The sequence below is a fragment of the Mus pahari genome, chromosome 3 (genome assembly GCF_900095145.1).
Source record: "Mus pahari chromosome 3, PAHARI_EIJ_v1.1, whole genome shotgun sequence".
Classification (NCBI taxonomy): domain Eukaryota; kingdom Metazoa; phylum Chordata; class Mammalia; order Rodentia; family Muridae; genus Mus; species Mus pahari.
Genome location: NC_034592.1, coordinates 138,205,534 through 138,223,407, shown reverse-complemented (window position 1 = coordinate 138,223,407; position 17,874 = coordinate 138,205,534). Strand labels below are relative to the sequence as shown.

Here is a 17,874-nt window from a genome sequence, read left to right as displayed (position 1 = left end):
CGGAACACAATGGGGCCCAGCAACACCCCATCATGGATGGAGATGGGGCTCTTCAGGCACAGCCCCTTTTTGAGAGACTATGGTTTGGGAGGAAGAGAGAAGCATTTTGACAGCAGTGTAGCCACTGGTAACTTGCCCGTGTCCCAGTAAATAACCCCACACCTAGGCTCATACAAGTAACTCTAATTATACTCACTGGATTCCCAAAAAAACAAAGACATGAAAGCAGAAGAGGGCTTGTTAGAAGAGGGTTCAGCGGGAGTGGGGGTGGGGGCGGGGGGGAGGGAGGGAGAGAGAGAGAGAGAGAGAGAGAGAGAGAGAGGAAAGACTGAAATACACTATAGATGTATATGAAATCCAGTTTTAAGAAGAAACCCTACCAAGTATTTGGGACATTGAGGCAGGAGGATAACAAGCCAGAGGCCAGCCAGCCTTAATCACATCACATTTCCCACCAAAAGAGACTAGCCTGGGCTGCTCATCACTAACACTCACGGTTGGCTTTGGGTTCTTCACTTAGGAAGTTTGTGAGTGCGTTCTCCCCGCCTCCTCAGCATGTTTACTCATCACAAGGAAGGCACTTGAGGCTCAGGAGGCCTAGAGAGTTCCCCAAGATGGCTCCGCTTCATACCACGTGGCTGCAGGACCGAGCCCTATCCCTAGACCACACCACCTTCCTCCAGTCAGCCTGGAGATCTGCAGTGGCTTATAAAGCATAGCCAGGAGCTTCCCCACAGCCAAAGATGGAAGAGAGACCACCTCAAGGTTGTGAAGTTGCTCTGTCACCATGACAGCACGTTCCTTAGAGGTTTGCCCAATGGTGTGGACAATAAACCTTAAAAACATTTCATTTCTGTTATGTGACAGACACATCTGTCACCTATTATCTCGTTGACTGCTCTGAGAGGTGTCAGTTGGAAGCTTGGAAAGGCCCAAGTTTGTCCCACCTAAAGACTCCTGTGGCCGGGCCTGGTGGCGCAGGCCTTTAATCCCAGCACTCGGGAGGCAGAGGCATGCGGATTTCTGAGTTCGAGGCCAGCCTGGTCTACCAAGTGAGTTCCAGGACAGCCAGGGCTTCACAGAGAGACCCTGTCTCAAAAAAAAAAAAAAAAAGACTCCTGTGACTGTCACTCCAGCCCTCCGCTGTCCTACTAGAGAGTTGTAGATAAACCAGTATTTTCAGTAAAGTGAAAAGAAGGGTGGAGCATGGTAGTGCACACTCCCTTAGGACCCAGCACTCAAAAGGCAGGGAGGCAGTGCATCTCTAGCGTTTGAGGCTAGCCTGGTCTATGTAGAGTGTTCCTGGTCAGCCAGGGGCTATTAGAGAAATCCTGTCTCAGACAAAAATTGCACACAGACAATGAAAGGGGCTGGAGAGATGCCATATTAGTGAAGCGCATTTACTGCTCTTACGGAGGATGCAAGTTTGGTTCCTCGTATCTATCTACACTGAGCAGCTAACTTCAACTCTAGGGAACTCAATGCCATCTTCTGGCCTATGAGGGCACTTACACAATATGGGATTCACACACACACACACACACACACACACACACACACACAAACACAATAAGTGTAAGCATTTCAGCCTCGTGAGTTTGTATGTGCTATACACAACTGGAAAATACAAGGGAATAAGAAATCAGAAAATCCAGGATGGGCGCAGTTAGGACAGAAAGAATGGGCAACTGGGAAGTGAGGGGCTGCTCAGGCAAAGGCATGGGACTGTGATGGACCCACGGCCTTGGCTGATAAGGGAAGGAAAGGTTGCAGAGGAGGGCTGCCTGCTCTGGGACAGACTGGATAATGGCAGCAGTGAGATACCCCTTCCCCTACTTTCTCGGTAAGAATTCCAGTTTGATGGTAGCAGAGAGGCAAGACAGGGCCGGGATGCATGAGTCTGGGCCAAGAAGGGGTCTACCCACCTACACTCCAGTCCTGGGGACGGCAGAGACATTTCAGAGAATACGCACCAGGATCTGCTGCTTCAATTGCTCAATGTACAGAAGAAGTAGAAAAGCCTTAGCTTTTAGGAAGCCCGCTGCTGCTGTCTGGCAACAGACAGTCTGGGAAAGCCTCCGCTTGGTTGGGTTGTGTCCGCATGATAATTACAGCACTCTGAGTGAGGTGCAGCAGGGACTACCACCCTGCTGTGCAGTAAAAAAAACGATGGGATCCACTGAGCATGTCGTCTGGGCCCTACCTAATTCCTCTTCATACACTCTGGAGTATCTGGGGATCTAGGTAGGAGGCCGATTCAGGTCATCCTGGTCTACACGGTGAGTTCCAGGACAGCCAGGGCTACGTAGAGAAAGACCCTGTCTCAAAAACAAGAGATGAGGATGCTGAGTCTGTCCTGGATATAGAGAAGATGCATAGTCATGAAAGTAAATGGGTTCCCAGGGGTGGGGTGGCAGGAGATGAGCACAGAGGTGCTGGCTCTTAGAAGAGGAAGAGCAAGGACGAGCATAGAAGGCAGGATCTGGAGAGGAGCCTGAGGGGATGAAGAGAGCCCCAGAGAGTAAGCTGGGGAGGTTTAAGGATCCTGGAATATTCTAGGAACATGGTCATTAAGGAGATACAAACCGCAAGAGGTAAGGGCAGCACATGAGAACAGCATTTCAGTCTCTGGAGATGTAAGCTGAGAAGAAATCGCATTTAGCTGAATAATAAGGATTTTCTTTGAATGTTAAGGTCTCTTGTTGTCATTAATTCCTATCAAAAGTAGAAATCTGGCTTCTTAAACAAGACTGGGCCCTGGGGATGTTTAAAGAACCCTTTCTTACCACTCCCACCCCACCTCTGGGAAAAAAGGTTCATTTTGAGTGTATTTGAGTTTGAGGTGAGTTCTAGGCAGGTTCTGGGTCCTAGACTGATCAACAATGGCCCAGTGAGGTCTCCAAGGATTGTTGTTAATAGGAAGAGTCATGGCTAGGGGTCTTTTGCCTGTGTGTGTAGGCCGGTGTACTGTCTGTGTGCTGAGTACCTGAAGCCGAAAGAAAGTGTTGGATCTCCTGGAACTGGCATTGCAGATGGTTGTGAGCCACTCAGAGATCTACCTGCTTCTGCCTCCTGAGTGCTAGGGTTAAGGGTGTACACCACCACACCCAGCTTGAACCTTTCCCCCCTTAAAAAAAAAGATAAATTATTCATGTGTTTTACGTATATAAACACTCTGTCTTTGTTCATATCAGAAGCAAGAATCAAATCCTGTTATAGCTGGTTGTGAGCCACTATGTGTTTGCTGGGAATTGAACTCAGGATCTTTAGGAAGAGTAGCCAGTGCTCTTAACCACCGAGCCATCTCTCCGGTCCCCTTGAACCCTTTCTTAAGACCAAAGACTGCAAAAACAAATGGAAGAGGGATTCCTGAAGAGAGAAACCTGGTAGAGAAAGGAGAAGAACACAGACCAACTGTGAGTGATGCTCAGGTAATCTAGAATTTGTCCACCGTTCAGAAGCAGTAGTTTGGGAAGGGAGCTAGTGGGTTTTCTGGAAGAAACGAGACAGCTATAAATGGTTTCAGCTCTTCTCTTGGGAGTAACTCCCCTGTCCCTGCCCCGCTGTTACTGCTCACCACCAGCCTCTCCCCCTCCCCCTACTATGCCCACCATGCCTCCCTACCCCGTCCACAGCAGGCTGTCTTAGAAAGTGGTATTTCAGAGTTCAGACCACGGTTCTCTTCATTCACATCGGCTCTTGTACTAACCCAGCAAAGGCTTTCTGGGGACCTCTCCGAGCCATAGTTGGTGAGACTAGGACCCAGAATCTGCCCATATCAAAAGCTCCTTTCCAGAATGTGTAGAGGAGAATAGAAGAAAAGTTCCAGAGAGCCTGGTTTCTCTAAAAGTTCCAGAGAGCCTGGTTTCTCTAAAGCCCCAGAATGGCTCGTGGATGCTAAGCCCTGTGGTTTATACGTTGGGTTAATCCATGGTTTATAATTATTTATGAGTCTATCTTCCCCACTCATCTGTGAGCTTTCCCAGGGCAGACACAAGCTCTTACTCATCTTTGGGAACCCCCTGACCCAGTACTAGCTGAAAGTAGATACTGAATCCATGTTGGGAAGACTTGATTGAGGGAAAGGGGAAGGGATGGATAAGGAGAGGCGACTGTATCTGTGATAAGGGCCTGAAAGGTTCAGTAGATAATGTCCCCTCCTCCTCACAAGATCAGAATGGAGCAAGCTTGGTGGTTACTAATTTCTCTGACGAGCTTCAAACAGACTTGCTAATTCCCATAGAGCTAAACATCCAGGACAGGACAGAGGCAGGCAGGGCTCCTTTGTGAGTTTATAAAGAGTAGGAATGTACCAAAAATGCTAAGTTTTCCTAAGGTGGGGCAGGGGAGGAGGAGGGGGTAGAGGGGGAGGAGGAAGGGGGGAGGAGAGAAGATGTGATCCTGAGAATGAATCCAAAAAGACCTGAGCCCAGCCCCCTCCCAAGCCATCACCAGACAAGCCTTTTCCGTGAGAAGGAAAGGAAGAGGCCATGAGGATGCTAAAGAGGGACAGCCCTTTCAGCTGTCTCTCTCTAGAGAGTGGAGTGGGAACAGGAATAGGATTGTGTGGAATCATTGGGTGGGATCGGATGGATGGATGGAGCCAGAGGTCGGTAAGGATAAGTAGATGGTTAAGATGATTCCTTACAGTATCACAGTTACTCTCCAGAAAACAAACAAACAAAAAAATGTCCCGCATGCTGGGGAGGTATGTGAATCCTCTTACACACACATGCAGAGGAAGGGATGATCTTGCCTCCCAAAGGCACTGGTGGGACCCTTCAGCCACACTCCACTGACATTGCTGGCAGCCATCTTCAGTCTCGGATCTGCAAGAGACTGATTAGATTATGGAACTCTTTTTTTTTTTTTTTTTAAAGATTTATTTATTTATTATATGTAAGTACACTGCAGCTGTCTGTCTTCAGACACTCCAGAAGAGGGCGTCAGATCTCCTTACGGATGGTTGTGAGCCACCATGTGGTTGCTGGGATTTGAACTCCGGACCTTCGGAAGAGCAGTCGGGTGCTCTTACCCGCTGAGCCATCTCTCCAGCCCAGATTATGGACTCTTCTGTCCCTGCCTCATCTCTCTTCGGACCAACATCCGACTGCTGTCCTCCCAGGGTCTGAGGCGCTCTGGAATCCAGCAGGCCCAGAGAGGCTACGGCCATCCTGTCAGACAGTGGCCCTGGAGTTACTCCTTACCACCTTCCGCTGGCCTCATTTTACAGAGTAAGTCCCCGTGACTCAGAAGGTGATCTCGCCTATTAAGAGGTAGAGACATTGCTCTAACCAGCGGCTCTGACTCAGTTCAGTGGCACAACCATGGTCCCTGCTAGGCTAGCCCCGGGTCTCAGCCCCTGGGAGTTACAGGATGGGACAATTGGGAAGCTGGTGACCTTCTGAAGACCCATGTGGCATTCTGTGAATGAATCACACTTGACTGGGCTGTTTCGGGCCACTCTTAAACACCGGGTGGCTTCCTGAGCATCCCTGGATTTGGCTTTGGAATCTTCCCAACGTCCTCTGGGAGGCCCGCAGCATTCTTCCTGGTGTGGCTCTGGCGACTTTCCTGCAGTCCCTTGCTAGGCTCCTCGGACCCCACCTTCCTCCCAGAGCACCCTGTCCTTCTTCCTCCAACCTGGAATGGCCTGCTTGCCAATCTGCATCAGCTGGGTGCAGATTTATTTGTTTTTGAGATAGTCTCACTATGTAGGCCTCGAACTCATAGATATCTGCCTGTCTCTGCCTCTGCCTCCCAAGTATTGGGACTAAAGGTGTGCGCCACCACACCCAGTGTATATGTGTGTATACGTGCTTTTTGAAACGAGGCTTCTCTATGTAGCCCAGCTGGCCTTAGTTTCAGTCTCCCTGACTCAGCATCCTGAGTGTGCACCATACTACACCTGGCTGAGCCCTTCTCATCCTCACTATGCAGCTCCACCCAGCCTCCAGGACCCTTCCCCATTGTCCTCCTTGCCTCTCTGGCTCTCCACCACCCCTTCTCCAGAATCTTGTCTCTCCTGACCCAGAAGGACCACGGTGATGGGGTGTGACAGTGCTAATAGCCTGAGACTGGAATACTACAGCCAGCCTCTGTCCCATCCCTACATGACAGGAACCTGCCCAGGCGCCACTCCACTTGAGATAGCCGACAGACAAGACTAAATGGCCCCCAGGAAGTCCAAGCATTGCCAGGAAGGCGCCGGACACTCCCCCTGGACAGGAAAATATTTTCCTTCCCCTTAATAACAGTCATTAAGGGGCCTGTGCCACACACAGTGCAGCCATGGGCTGAGCTTTGGTCTGTCAAGTGGCTCCCATAACCCTAGGCCAGCACCTCAAGGTCCAGCCCCAAGGCCAATATCCACCTGTTTACCCTCCCATTGCCCTTTACCCACTCACTCCAAAGGGAGGGGTACCTGTCTTACAACCCCGGGGAACCCAGGTTTGATCCACATCCTATTATTACTGGGACGTCAGAGATACTTGGGACCATTTTCCTTTCACCTTCTCACCCTGCTCCTTTGCACTAAGTTACGGGGGGAGGGGGGAGAGGAAGAAAAAGAAAAAGAAGGAGGGGGAGGAGGAGGAGGGGAAGAAGAAGAAGAGGAAGAGAAAGGAAGAGGAAGAAGAAAGAAAGAAAGAAAGAAAGAAAGAAAGAAAGAAAGAAAGAAAGAAAGAAAGAAAGAAAGAAAGAAAGAAAATAAGGAGAAACAAAAATTGGAGTCAAGAACTACCCCACTTGCCTAAATACTCAGTAGCCAAACAGATCTTCACACAAACATGCAAAGTAGGAACACATGCCAGCATGCAGCACTCAGGCAGATACTTCACTACACACACACACAAGCCTACAGACATTACAGTGTGCACACAGAGTCATGCACAGGTACAGTTCTGCATAGGTACACATATATACTCATTTACCTGCATTTATTATTTTTCTACTCTTATAAAGATAGAATCTAGCCAGGCATTGTGATGCATGCCTGCAACCGCAGCACTTGGGGAACAGAGGAAGGAGAACCAGGAATGGAAGGTGATCTTCCGATACTTCGTAAGTTTGAGGCCAGCCTGGGCTACCTGTCTCAAAAAAAAAAAAAAAATCAAAATATAATGAGCAATACTTAGCAAAGTTTCTAGTCTCACGCTATTTAAATGATCCTATTATAAAAAACAAACAAGTTATCTATTAGTGAGTGAATGGATGTTCACACGGGATACACACACAATGAGATAACGCAGCAGGCATGCTACCACGGGGATGAAACAAAGGCATTGTGCTAAGTGAAAAGAAGACAAAGACAAATAAATGCACATGCTGTGGTTCCCCTAAAAGAGGTCCCTGAGGCAGTTTATAAGAACCAGAAATCGAGCAGACTCTATGGAGAGGGAGAAATGGGAAGTGCTTTGTGGACAGTCTTAGGTACGCAAGGAGGTCTGAGATGGAGAGGGAGAAATGGGAAGTGCTTTGTGGACAGTCTTAGGTACACAAGGAGGTCTGAGATGGATGTAGTGGTGGGTGTGCTTAATGCCACTAAAATCCACCGACGGCAATGGTAAATTCCAAGTGCACTTTTACCATAGTTAGAAGTAGTAGACAGCTGGGTGGTGGTGGCGGTACACACCTTTGATCCCAGCATTCAGGAGGCAGAGTCGGGTGGATCTTTGTAAGTTCGAAGGCCAGCCTGGTCTACAGAGCAACTTCCAGGACAGCCAGGGCTACACAGAGAAACCCTGTCTCGCAAAATCAAAACCAAAGCCAAACAAACAAACAAAAAGTGTTAAACAAGGGGTCAGTGAGGTGGCTCAGGAGGCAAAGGTGTCTGCCACCAAACCTGGTGACCTGAGTATAACCCCCAGGATCCATAGAGTAGAAAACAAGAACTGACTCCTGAAAGCTGTCCTCCTCTTACGGAGTACACATGCGTGTGCGCGCGCACACACACACAGAGTAAACAAACAAACAAAAAAATACACTTAAGAGGTAATAAACAAGCTACAGCACTAAAAATACATTGCCAAGGTAAACCCAGTGAACTCAACAGCTCAGGAGCCTGCCTGCCTCTGGGAGCCCTGATTCTCCCCTCACACAAATCTAGAGATAAGGTACTAATGAGGGCTCTGTCACTCTTGCTGTCCCCACAGCTCATCTCCCTCCCACGGTCTGACTTTGTTTACCTAGCATCTTACTACTTTAGTAGCCTACCAACCCCCGTCCTCCCTCAGGGAAGGGCCCCTTAGAGGACCTGGTGCTTTGGTTTCTGCTGGCACACCTGGGATGAAATGGAATTGTTTGAGGCCTTAGTCAATGGCTCCCTATTCCTTGGGCCCCTCACGTCTCTGTCCCACCTCCCACCTACCCTTTCCATCCACCCCTCTCCACCCTGAGGTCTCTTTCAGAAAAGCCTGTGTTTTAGACCCCAAATAAACTAAATTCCGTCATCTATAACATATAGCTTTAGGGTCTCCTGATTTCTGAACACCCTCATTGGATCTTACCCCTCTGCAGGAAGGTGATCACTAGTCTACTCCCCCGCCCCCCATTCTGCCACCATGTGTAATTGCCCACCGGTGACCCCTTCTTTGGAGTAAAACAGCTTCCCCGTTCTCAGAGGACAGACCCACACGTCCTGAAGCAGACACCTGCTCGGTTTTCATCCTGACCTGGCTGTGTATCCATCTGCCGTCTGTCCCAGTGGAGGGGAGCTCACTGGTCTGGAGGTGCCTTAGCCGTCTGCCTCAGCCCACCACTCCGTGAACAGGCACAGTCCTTACATCAGCACTGACTGAAAGGTCAAGTTCCAAGCACGGCTGCTGCTGTGGCTCCGTGGGTAGTGTTCATCTAACAAAGCTCTGCGTTAGACTCTCAGCACCGTGGAAACTGGGCACAGTGGTGCATGCTGTAATCCCTGGGGAGGTGGAGGCAGGAGGACCAGAACTCTAAGGTCATCCTTGGCTACCTTGTGACATCAAGGTTACCCTGGCCCATATGAGACTCTGTCCTTTTTTTTTTTTTTTAAATGTGTGTTTTGCCAACATACATACACCTATGTGTGCCACACACATGCCTGGCTCCCACAGAGCTCCTAAGAGGGCATTTGTGCTCCTGGAACTGGGAGTTACAGATGGTTGTGAGCCACCACATGGGTAGGGACTGGGAAACTCAGGTCCTCTGCAAGGGTATCAAGTGTTCTTAACCTCGGAGCTAATTCTCCAGCCCCAAGGCTCAAAGGGATGCTCCAATTTAAATGAAAAAAATGTCTACAAAACCTAGTCCCATGTACAATGAAAATTATAAATTATAAATTATTAATAAAATAAAAAAATGCAAGCTTCAGACTCTCCCAGAGTCTCAGAACTTCTGGCACATTTGGTGAGGGTAGGACATGGAAGACGTGCATTTTAAGTTAGTGGTGATTCTTGAGTGTCAGAGTGAGGACTCCTATCCAGGTCTTTGGAGGATGGACTGAGGGTGCTGTGAACACCTTGGGTATGGTGGTAGAGAGAGGCATGCTCGTTATGGGCAGGGGTCCGGGTGGAAGATAGACAAGGGTTAATGCTCCTGGCACTTCTCATGCCGTTCTGCCCTCACTGGGGGCTCTTCTATGTCTATGAACCAAGTCATATGCTCTACCTACATAGCATGTTTGAGGCTTATGGCCAGTCTCTGTGTTAGTGTTGGGTTCATTTACATGTATTTGATCAAAATGCACGTGTGGACCTGTGCATGCTGGTCAGTTGTTGATGTGTTAGCAGATCTGCTGTGTGTCTCGAGTCACTCATCTACCATGGTCTGTCTGTATGTGGATGTGTGTGACTCTGAACATCCCCCACCCCTCAACACCCTCAGTGTGGGGTGTGTGTGTGTGTGAGAGAGAGAGAGAGAAAGACAGAGAGAGAGAGAGAGAGAGAGAGAGAGAGAGAGAGAGAGAGACCTAATCTCTGCAGGTTGCTGAAGGTCAGGGAATACAGGGAAGACTGGGAAAGAGCCAGCAGCAAGCACGAAGGGCCTGGCACTGCCACTTCCCGGAGCAGGCGTGTCCGGACAACAGACAGACCGGGTGGGACTGACCCGACAGGTTCCCAAGGCCAGGGGCAATGGGGGAGGAGCTTGGTTCAGACTTAGGGTGGCAACAGTTTGGGGGCCCTGCCGCACATGCAGGGCTGCCAAGCTGGCGCCAGTATCTTCTTCCTTACAGCAGCCAACCCAGGTGCAAGCCATGGCGCCTCGGGTGGGTCGGGCTCTAGGTGGATGCGCACATTTAGCCGAATAGTGTCCGCTGGGATCCAGGGCATGGCAGGACCCCTGCGGAGCCGGGTGGAGGAGCTGAAGCGGCCCTGGTGGAGGGAGAGCTCACCCCTGGTGCTCCAGCACAGCGAGGCTGCAAGACTGGCGGCAGACGCCCTCCTGGAACGGGGCGAGACTGCCTACCTTCAGGTCATCTCCGAAGAGCGGGAGCTGCCCTTCCTGAGTGCCCTAGACGTGGACTACATGATCAGCCATGTGCGTGGGGTTCCTGAGCTCAGCGAGGCCCAGGGGTCAGAGACTTTAGGCCAAGACCGCCTCAGCATGCTCTCTGAAGTTACCTCAGGCACCTACTTCCCTATGGCTTCTGACTTAGATCCCCCAGACCTGGACCTGGGCTGGCCCGAAGTGCCACAGGCCACAGGTTTCAGCCCCACTCAGGCGGTGGTTCATTTTCAAAGGGACAAGGGCAAGAGCATCAAGGACCTGCTGCGATTCCTCTTCAGCCAGGCCCAAACGGTAAGAGCCTCGCCTCTTCATTCATTTCATAGATGTGGACACAGATGTGGGCTCCCCAGAGTTGGGGGATGGGGTGGGGTGGTGGGGGGAAGACCTGTTTGAGCCATGCAGAAGCATAAACAGAGAATTGGAACTAGAGTCTCTGCCCTCTGTTAGATTCCCAGTGCGTAGAGGATGGGCAGGTGCGTTATTTTCCTTGGTACCCTTGGCATTCATGAGCTGTAACTTAGCATAGAGCATGGCTCAGGGCTCTGGAACTTCACCCCAGAAGTGCCTGTTGAGTTCCTGGAAACGGTCCTTACCTTATCTTTCTTGGGAGGCAGTCTGTAGACTTCATCAGAGTATTAATAATAATAATAATAATAATAATAATAATAATGAGATTTATTTTTATTTTATGTTGGTGAGTGTTTTGCCTGCCTTGTGTGTCTGTGTGTCTGTGTGTGTGTGTGTGTGTGTGTGTGTGCACACCGCGTTCATGCCTGGTGTCAGTGGAGGCCAGAGGAGAGCATCTAATCTCCTGGAACTAGAGTGACAGACTGTTGTGAGCTGCCATGCGTGCTGGGAATCGAACCTAAGTCCCCTAGAAGAGGAACCAGTGCTGTTCTTAACCACTGAACTATCTCTCTGGCCCTCAGAAAGTTCTATGACTCCTCCCTCCCCACCCCAGACTAAGAACTCAACCATGGTGAACATTTGAACAGCCAACCTTGACGAACAAAGGAAGACGCCAAAGCCAGAGAGGGTCTAGAAGGAACTTGCCCAGAGAGGTTGTCTGGGTCTAACCCGGGGCACAAGCTCAGCTTAACCCCAGCTGCATAGCAAGGCCCGTGCTGCATCAGTTGCTGGGTCTGAAGCAGGGTGGAGGGCACTGGTATGCGGGTTTTGGCATGGACTATGTTTTTATTTTGACGTGAAGGAGGACTGAAGAGTGGACGCTGCCGGGTCCCACCTGGGATCCCACCAGCTCCCCAAGGCCTTGCTAGCAAGCTCGCCTGTGCCCTGGGCACAGGAGGACTGAGTTTGATTGGCATCGAGAGTGGGGTAATTAGCGAGTTTGTTGCCATTGTCATCCTTGTCCCCCTTTGATCTTTCCTGCTGACTCCTCCCACACTGGCCAGACCTGTGCTGCATACTAGAGCATCCCCAGTGCCCTGCCTGCTCCCCACCAATTAGACCTTTGTGCCCCTGGGCTAAGAGTCGGGCTCCTCGGCTGAGCCGCCAAGGAGGCAACAGGGAAGGGGAAAGAGTTGAGCTTCTGTTGTGTGCCCAGCAGCTTTATCCCTTGTAACTATGGGATGCACCCATGTAGCAGATCAGGAAGCTGAGGCTCCCTAGCTAAGCCCAAGACTCTACTTCTAAGAAGTGGAGGATTATGCATTCCAACCCACTTCCTTTTGACTCCAAGCTGCAGTAGTGGTCTCCATTCCTCCTGCTCCCAGGCCCCTTCACAGGACAGAAGACTCAACAGAAGACACACACATGGAAAGAAGGGAAGCTGGGGGCATGAGAAATACCCTGTATATTGGAGGTACAAACCCTCAGCTGATGGGGAAACTTGGCTTCACTTAGTGCAGACAACAGGACGTTGTGAACAAAGCTGTCACGCCAGACCTCTGCAGCTTCAAAATCAAGGCTTGACAAAAGACACGGGAATCCCTGGGACTGGATTGCAGCTTTCTTCCTTGTACGAGAACTAGGCCAGAGCAAAGCTGGTGCCGATGAGGAATATAGGAAACCAACCTGAAAACTGGGGTCTGCTTCTGACTCCTGCCTTCTCCAATTCTCTAACAAACAGAGCTTTAGCTCACATAGTTGATCTATAAGCATCTTTGAGACTCTGTTACCAGGCACTGTCCATAGACATCCCTCAAGGGCTGGAGAGATGCCTCAGAGGTGAAGAGCACTGTCTGCTCTTCCAGAGGTCCTGAGTTCAAGTCCCAGCAACCACATGGTGGCTCACAACCATCTGTAACGAGATCCGGTGCCCTCTTGTGGCCTGCAGGCATACATGCAGGCAGAATGCTGTAGACATAATAAATAAATCTTAAGAAAGAAAGAAACAAAGAAACAAAGAGAGAGAGAGAGAAAGAAAAAAGAAAGAAAAAAGAAAAGAAAAATATCTCAAACACTTTCAAACAACCAGGTTAAGACAGTCAATTCTCCCTGTGGCCAAGCTAAGAATGCTAGGCTAAGGCACGGTGGCACGTGCTGAAATCCCAATAATCAGGGGACTGAGACAGGAGTGAGCTCAAGGCCAGCTTGGATTGCTGGGTTAGACTATGGATCTAGATGGATATAGACATAGACGTAGATGCATAGATATATAGAGATAGAGATGTATGGGAATCTGATTCTAGTGTCGCACTGGCTCCTGGCTTCCAGCCCCATACTTTTCCTGGGGCGGAATTTGCCCTTCCTCTTTCAGGTGGTGGCTGTGGTGATGGACGTTTTCACTGACATGGAGCTCCTGTGTGACCTGATGGAGGCCTCCAGCCGGCGTGGCGTCCCTGTCTACCTCCTTCTGGCCCAGGAGCACCTGAAGTACTTCCTGGAGATGTGTTATAAGATGGACCTCAATGGGGGCCACCTGCTGGTCAGTATGGGCTGAGAGCTACAAACATGGAAAGAGGGGGATTTGGGAGGGCAAGAGGGCCAGCCAGTGGCCATTGAGCATTGGGGGTGGGGGGTCAGCGGAAGTGGGACACAGGGTTCCTTCAGCTGTGTGGGACTGGACACCCTTTGGGTCACAGACATGGCCTGACTGCCAGTTTTTTTTTTCTTCTTCCCCCCCTTTTTTTTCAATTTCTTTTTCTTATTTTAAATTATGGGTCTGTGTATGTGGTGCTCATGAAGGCCAGAGGTGTCAGGATGCCCTGGTGTTATAGGGAACTAGGAGTCGCCTCACAGAAAGAGTTGAGACTATAACACAAGTCCTCTGAAAGAGTGCTCTTAACTACCGAGTCATCATCTCCAGCCCTGAGCTCCATTGTCCCAAGGCCACCCTCCCACCAAACTCCCTCTACTCTTGGCCCAGAATATGCGTGTGCGGAGCACATGTGGAGACACGTACTGCAGCAAGGCAGGGCGCCGATTCACTGGCCAGGCCCTGGAGAAGTTTGTCATCATTGACTGTGAACAGGTGGTGGCAGGCAGTTACAGGTGAGACGGTTAGAGGGAGAGGGGCCTGGGGGCAGGGCCATGACCCGGTAAGGGCATCTGAGATCTTACGGCTCTGCATCTCTTCTATCCATCCCTTCAAATGAAGCACCTACTGTGTGCTAGGCACCATGTAGGGCAAGAGCTAGGTGGGAGCCCACTCTACTCAATACCTTGGCATGGAGAGTAACTACTTCACATGGGAGATCCTCATCCTTGACCCGACTCTAGTTATGACTCTGGCAGAGCCTTGAACTCTGTGCTTTGACTCCTTCCTAACTCTGACCCCTCTGCCCCCCACCCTCCAGCTTCACTTGGCTTTGCAGCCAGGCCCACACCAGCATGGTACTGCAGCTGAGGGGCCACATTGTGGAAGACTTTGACCGGGAGTTCCGATGTCTGTATGCGGAGTCACAGCCCGTGGAGGGCTTCTGTGGTAATGAGGATCCACTGATATGCCAGGTCCCTCGTCCTCCTGCTGTGACTCTGGCCTTTGGACCTGCAGCTCCAAGCCCCACAGGCTCCTCACCCTCCAATAACAGCCTCAGCAGCATCAAGCACTCCCCTCTTCTGGCCCGGTCTTCCTACCTCGCTCTACCCGGAGGTGGTGGCCGCAGCGACATGGGTATGGGGTCCTCAACCCCAGGTCCTGCCTACCATGAAGCTGGTGGCCAGCCATCCCTGTACCGTCAACTTTCAGATCCCAACCATATCTCCCCTCCTGGACCCTATAGGGCCAACCTGAGCAAGCTGGGGGCATCGCCGTGGTCCCAGTCCTCTCCTGCCCTCAACCACAGCAGTCCCAGTCCCTTGACCCTGGCAGTGGGGTCACCTCTGCTCCCAAGTTCCCGCCCTCTCCTCCACTTTACTAGGGGGGTCCCAGCACTGTCCCGGCTTCCGGAGAATGGACTCCCAGTGAGCCAAGACCCTAGCCTTCCACGTGGCCGCTGGGTACCTGGCACAGCTCTGGAGACAGTGGAAGAGAAGAAAGTATCCCTGAGCCAGAGCCATGACCACCTGGATCGCCTCACCCCCTTCCTTAAAGCGGGAGAAGCAGGAGGTCCCAACTCTAGAGTCAACCCCAATTCAGGTTCCCTTCAGCATGGTGAGCAGGCTCTAGATGACAGGAGATTGTCCCTGAGTCACAGCCACAGTCAGCTGGATCTCCTGTCCCAGGGCCAGGGTGCTCCTGAGTCAGGTTCCCTCAGACCTGGTGAGCTGAGTCTAGAGGACAGGAAGCTGTCCCTAAACCATAGCCATGGCCAACTGGACCTCCTGCCACAGAACCCCAAGCCCCAGGCTCCTAAAATACCCTCTGATGCCTATTCTTCAGCCGGGCCCAGCAAGCCAAGTCTAGATGACCGACGGCAGACTCTAGGCCACAGTCAATTGGACCTCATTACCAAGTTTGGCCCATTCAGGAGTGAGGGACCTGGACCCAATTGTCCCCCAGAACCAAGCCCAGTTCGCATGGCTGGAGTAGGCTCTGCAGATGAGAAGCGACTGACTCTGGGCCACAGCAAACTGGACCTCATCACCAAGTATCATCAGCTGCAGGGTGCCAGGCAGAAACCTGAGCCGGGCATCCCAGGGGCTCCCATGAGTGGCCATCAGAATGGAAGCAGCAATGACCTGTTCGCACCTGAGAAACGGCTGACCTTGGGCCACAGCAAATTGGACCTCATCACTAAATACAACAAGTCCAAATTCAAGCAGCTCCGAAGTCGCTTTGAGTCCTAGCCCTGCCCCCTCCATCCAGAGACAACACGCTTGGGTTCAGATCTGAAGTGTGAGAGTATGAAGCTGGGGTGCTGCATAAAGAAGGGGAACATCTAACAGCCTAGGCCAGATATTCCCTGGTCTCAAGACTTTTACACACACACACACACACACACTGAGTTACTGAGTGTTTTCTGTATGTCATTGGGGTTGGACATATCACACCAGTTACTGCCATTCTCCATCTCTTCTAGATAGACCTCTTGTTGGTATATAGATATATCAAGTATTATTATTCCCATTTTTCAAAAGCCTTTGAAACCAGACTGATAGAAAATCCTCAAGATGAATGGACTGCTGCAGTGGCTGCCCTGTCAGGTGATGCTCCATCACAAAATCCGAGTCTGAATCTGCGACAGGCAAATCTAGGTTCCTAACCGCCCAGTCCTGGTAGTGTTTGGTCTCTTTGCCTTGGCGCTCCAGTTATACTTCCTCTTACACTTGGTAGGACAGCCACATTCTCCACAGGTGGACTTCTGAAGGCGGCAGGCCGTAGAGACACAGAGGCAGTGCCGAGATCTGTGCCTTAGTGTGACGCCTTCCAAAGGATGATGTTCATTTTTTCATCTTGCTTCTGCCACAGAGGCCAAAGACAACAGACGATATTCTTCCCATTTTATAAGAATGGGCACTGACGTCCAGAGCTTGGATGGTTCATTTGGAGGAAGATCCAATCAAGTGACAGGGTAGGGAACTCTGCCAGTCCATTGTCCTCTGGCTCTTAATCTGTATTTTGTTTGCACATACACAACACATAGTATCTGCCGTTCCTGTGTTTCTATGTATGTAAAGCATGGACACTACAAGGATGTTTCAGATGCCCATACACTACACACAGAAGAGTGACTAGGTACACCCATAGATGCATAGAGTGAGTATACAGAGCTCTTTGATTAACTCAAATAAACCTTTTGTTGCAGGTACACACTCAATCTGGTCTGCCTAAATGAATGGCCACAGAAAATTCAAGCTTCCAGTACACATTGCAGAACCCCCTTGAGGTTCAGAAACTATAAATACACATATAACTCTTCATCCTAACTCTGTTTGCACCAAGCTGTGCTCACAACCTTGCCCTGAACATTCCCTAGAGCCGAAAGGTTACTTAGATGCAGATCCTGAGGGCTGAAGCTTAAATGCATAAACCGCGGAGAACAAGACAGAGATGTATCAGTTGAAAAGTGTACTAGGGACAGAGAGAGGGTCATGGAGATGGTGGAGCGATTGGCAAAGCTTATCTGAGAGAGGCTGACTTGGAGGCTGGTCTCGAAGGACGGGGGAGAGCCAGGTGAAGGAGAGTTAAGAGTTCTTGGTAGAGTAAGCCAGAGAGCGGTGTGGGGCTCAGTGAGCAGATCTGGGGTGAGCTGGGAAAGATAAGCAGAGCAAGTAGTTGAACACTTAGACACAAACACACAGGCCACCTTTCTGAATGGCTCTTGAAGCTCAGGCTGCAGCTGGTCATGGGTCTTTCTCCTGAACTTAGCACCTGCCGGAGACTGTGCATGGTACAAATCAATAAAGGCAGTTATGGCTAGACCCCGTAGCAATCTGATGTGTTCTAAGTTATGGGACCGCATGATGGGGCTGGGGAAAGGGCGCCGTGTATGCCCCTTTCAGATCAATAGGGTTCCTTGGAGAAGAATGAATGGCATAAGAGGGTCTGTGGTAACTGATTCTCTGCTCCTTCCACCTTACATGGTGGCATTCTGAGACACCCTGGGGACTTTTGTATATTCAACACTAGGTGAGCCAAGTTTATTCTATGAAAATGGGCCATACCACTATCCCCAGGGCACACGATGGCTGCTGGTGGGGTGATAAACTGTGTGAGAACACATCAAGGAAGCGAGTCAGCTCTCAGATCTTTGCCTACCCTAGAACCCTTTCTCCAATCTCTCTGTAACACATTTCCCGGTCTCCATTGTCTTCTTCAGCCAGTTTCCTATGGTTCTTATGCCTCCTCCTATGGTTCTTATGCCTCCTCCTATGGTTCTTATGTCTCCTCCAACCACTTTATCCTGGTCTCGTGTGTTTCCCTATAAGACACTCTCTTGGGTGATCTCTACACCAAATTTCAACCTTCAACCCTTGCCACTGGTCCAGATTAGCACTTCCGTCCGCGTGGCCGGGGTGTGATTATCCACTTTCTCAAATCCGCCCTTT

At 50.5% G+C, this 17,874-nt stretch overlaps 1 protein-coding gene across 1 annotated transcript; it reads left to right on the top strand.

The window, feature by feature from the left end:
• The first annotated feature begins 10,160 nt into the window (after positions 1-10,160).
• Positions 10,161-15,672, top strand: Fam83c (family with sequence similarity 83 member C). Its single transcript, XM_021195065.1, has 4 exons — positions 10,161-10,773; positions 13,202-13,369; positions 13,811-13,935; positions 14,241-15,672. Exons 1-4 carry the CDS (start codon positions 10,165-10,167, stop codon positions 15,670-15,672), a joined length of 2,334 nt encoding a protein of 777 aa, XP_021050724.1. The 5' UTR covers positions 10,161-10,164.
• Positions 15,673-17,874: the final 2,202 nt, after the last annotated feature.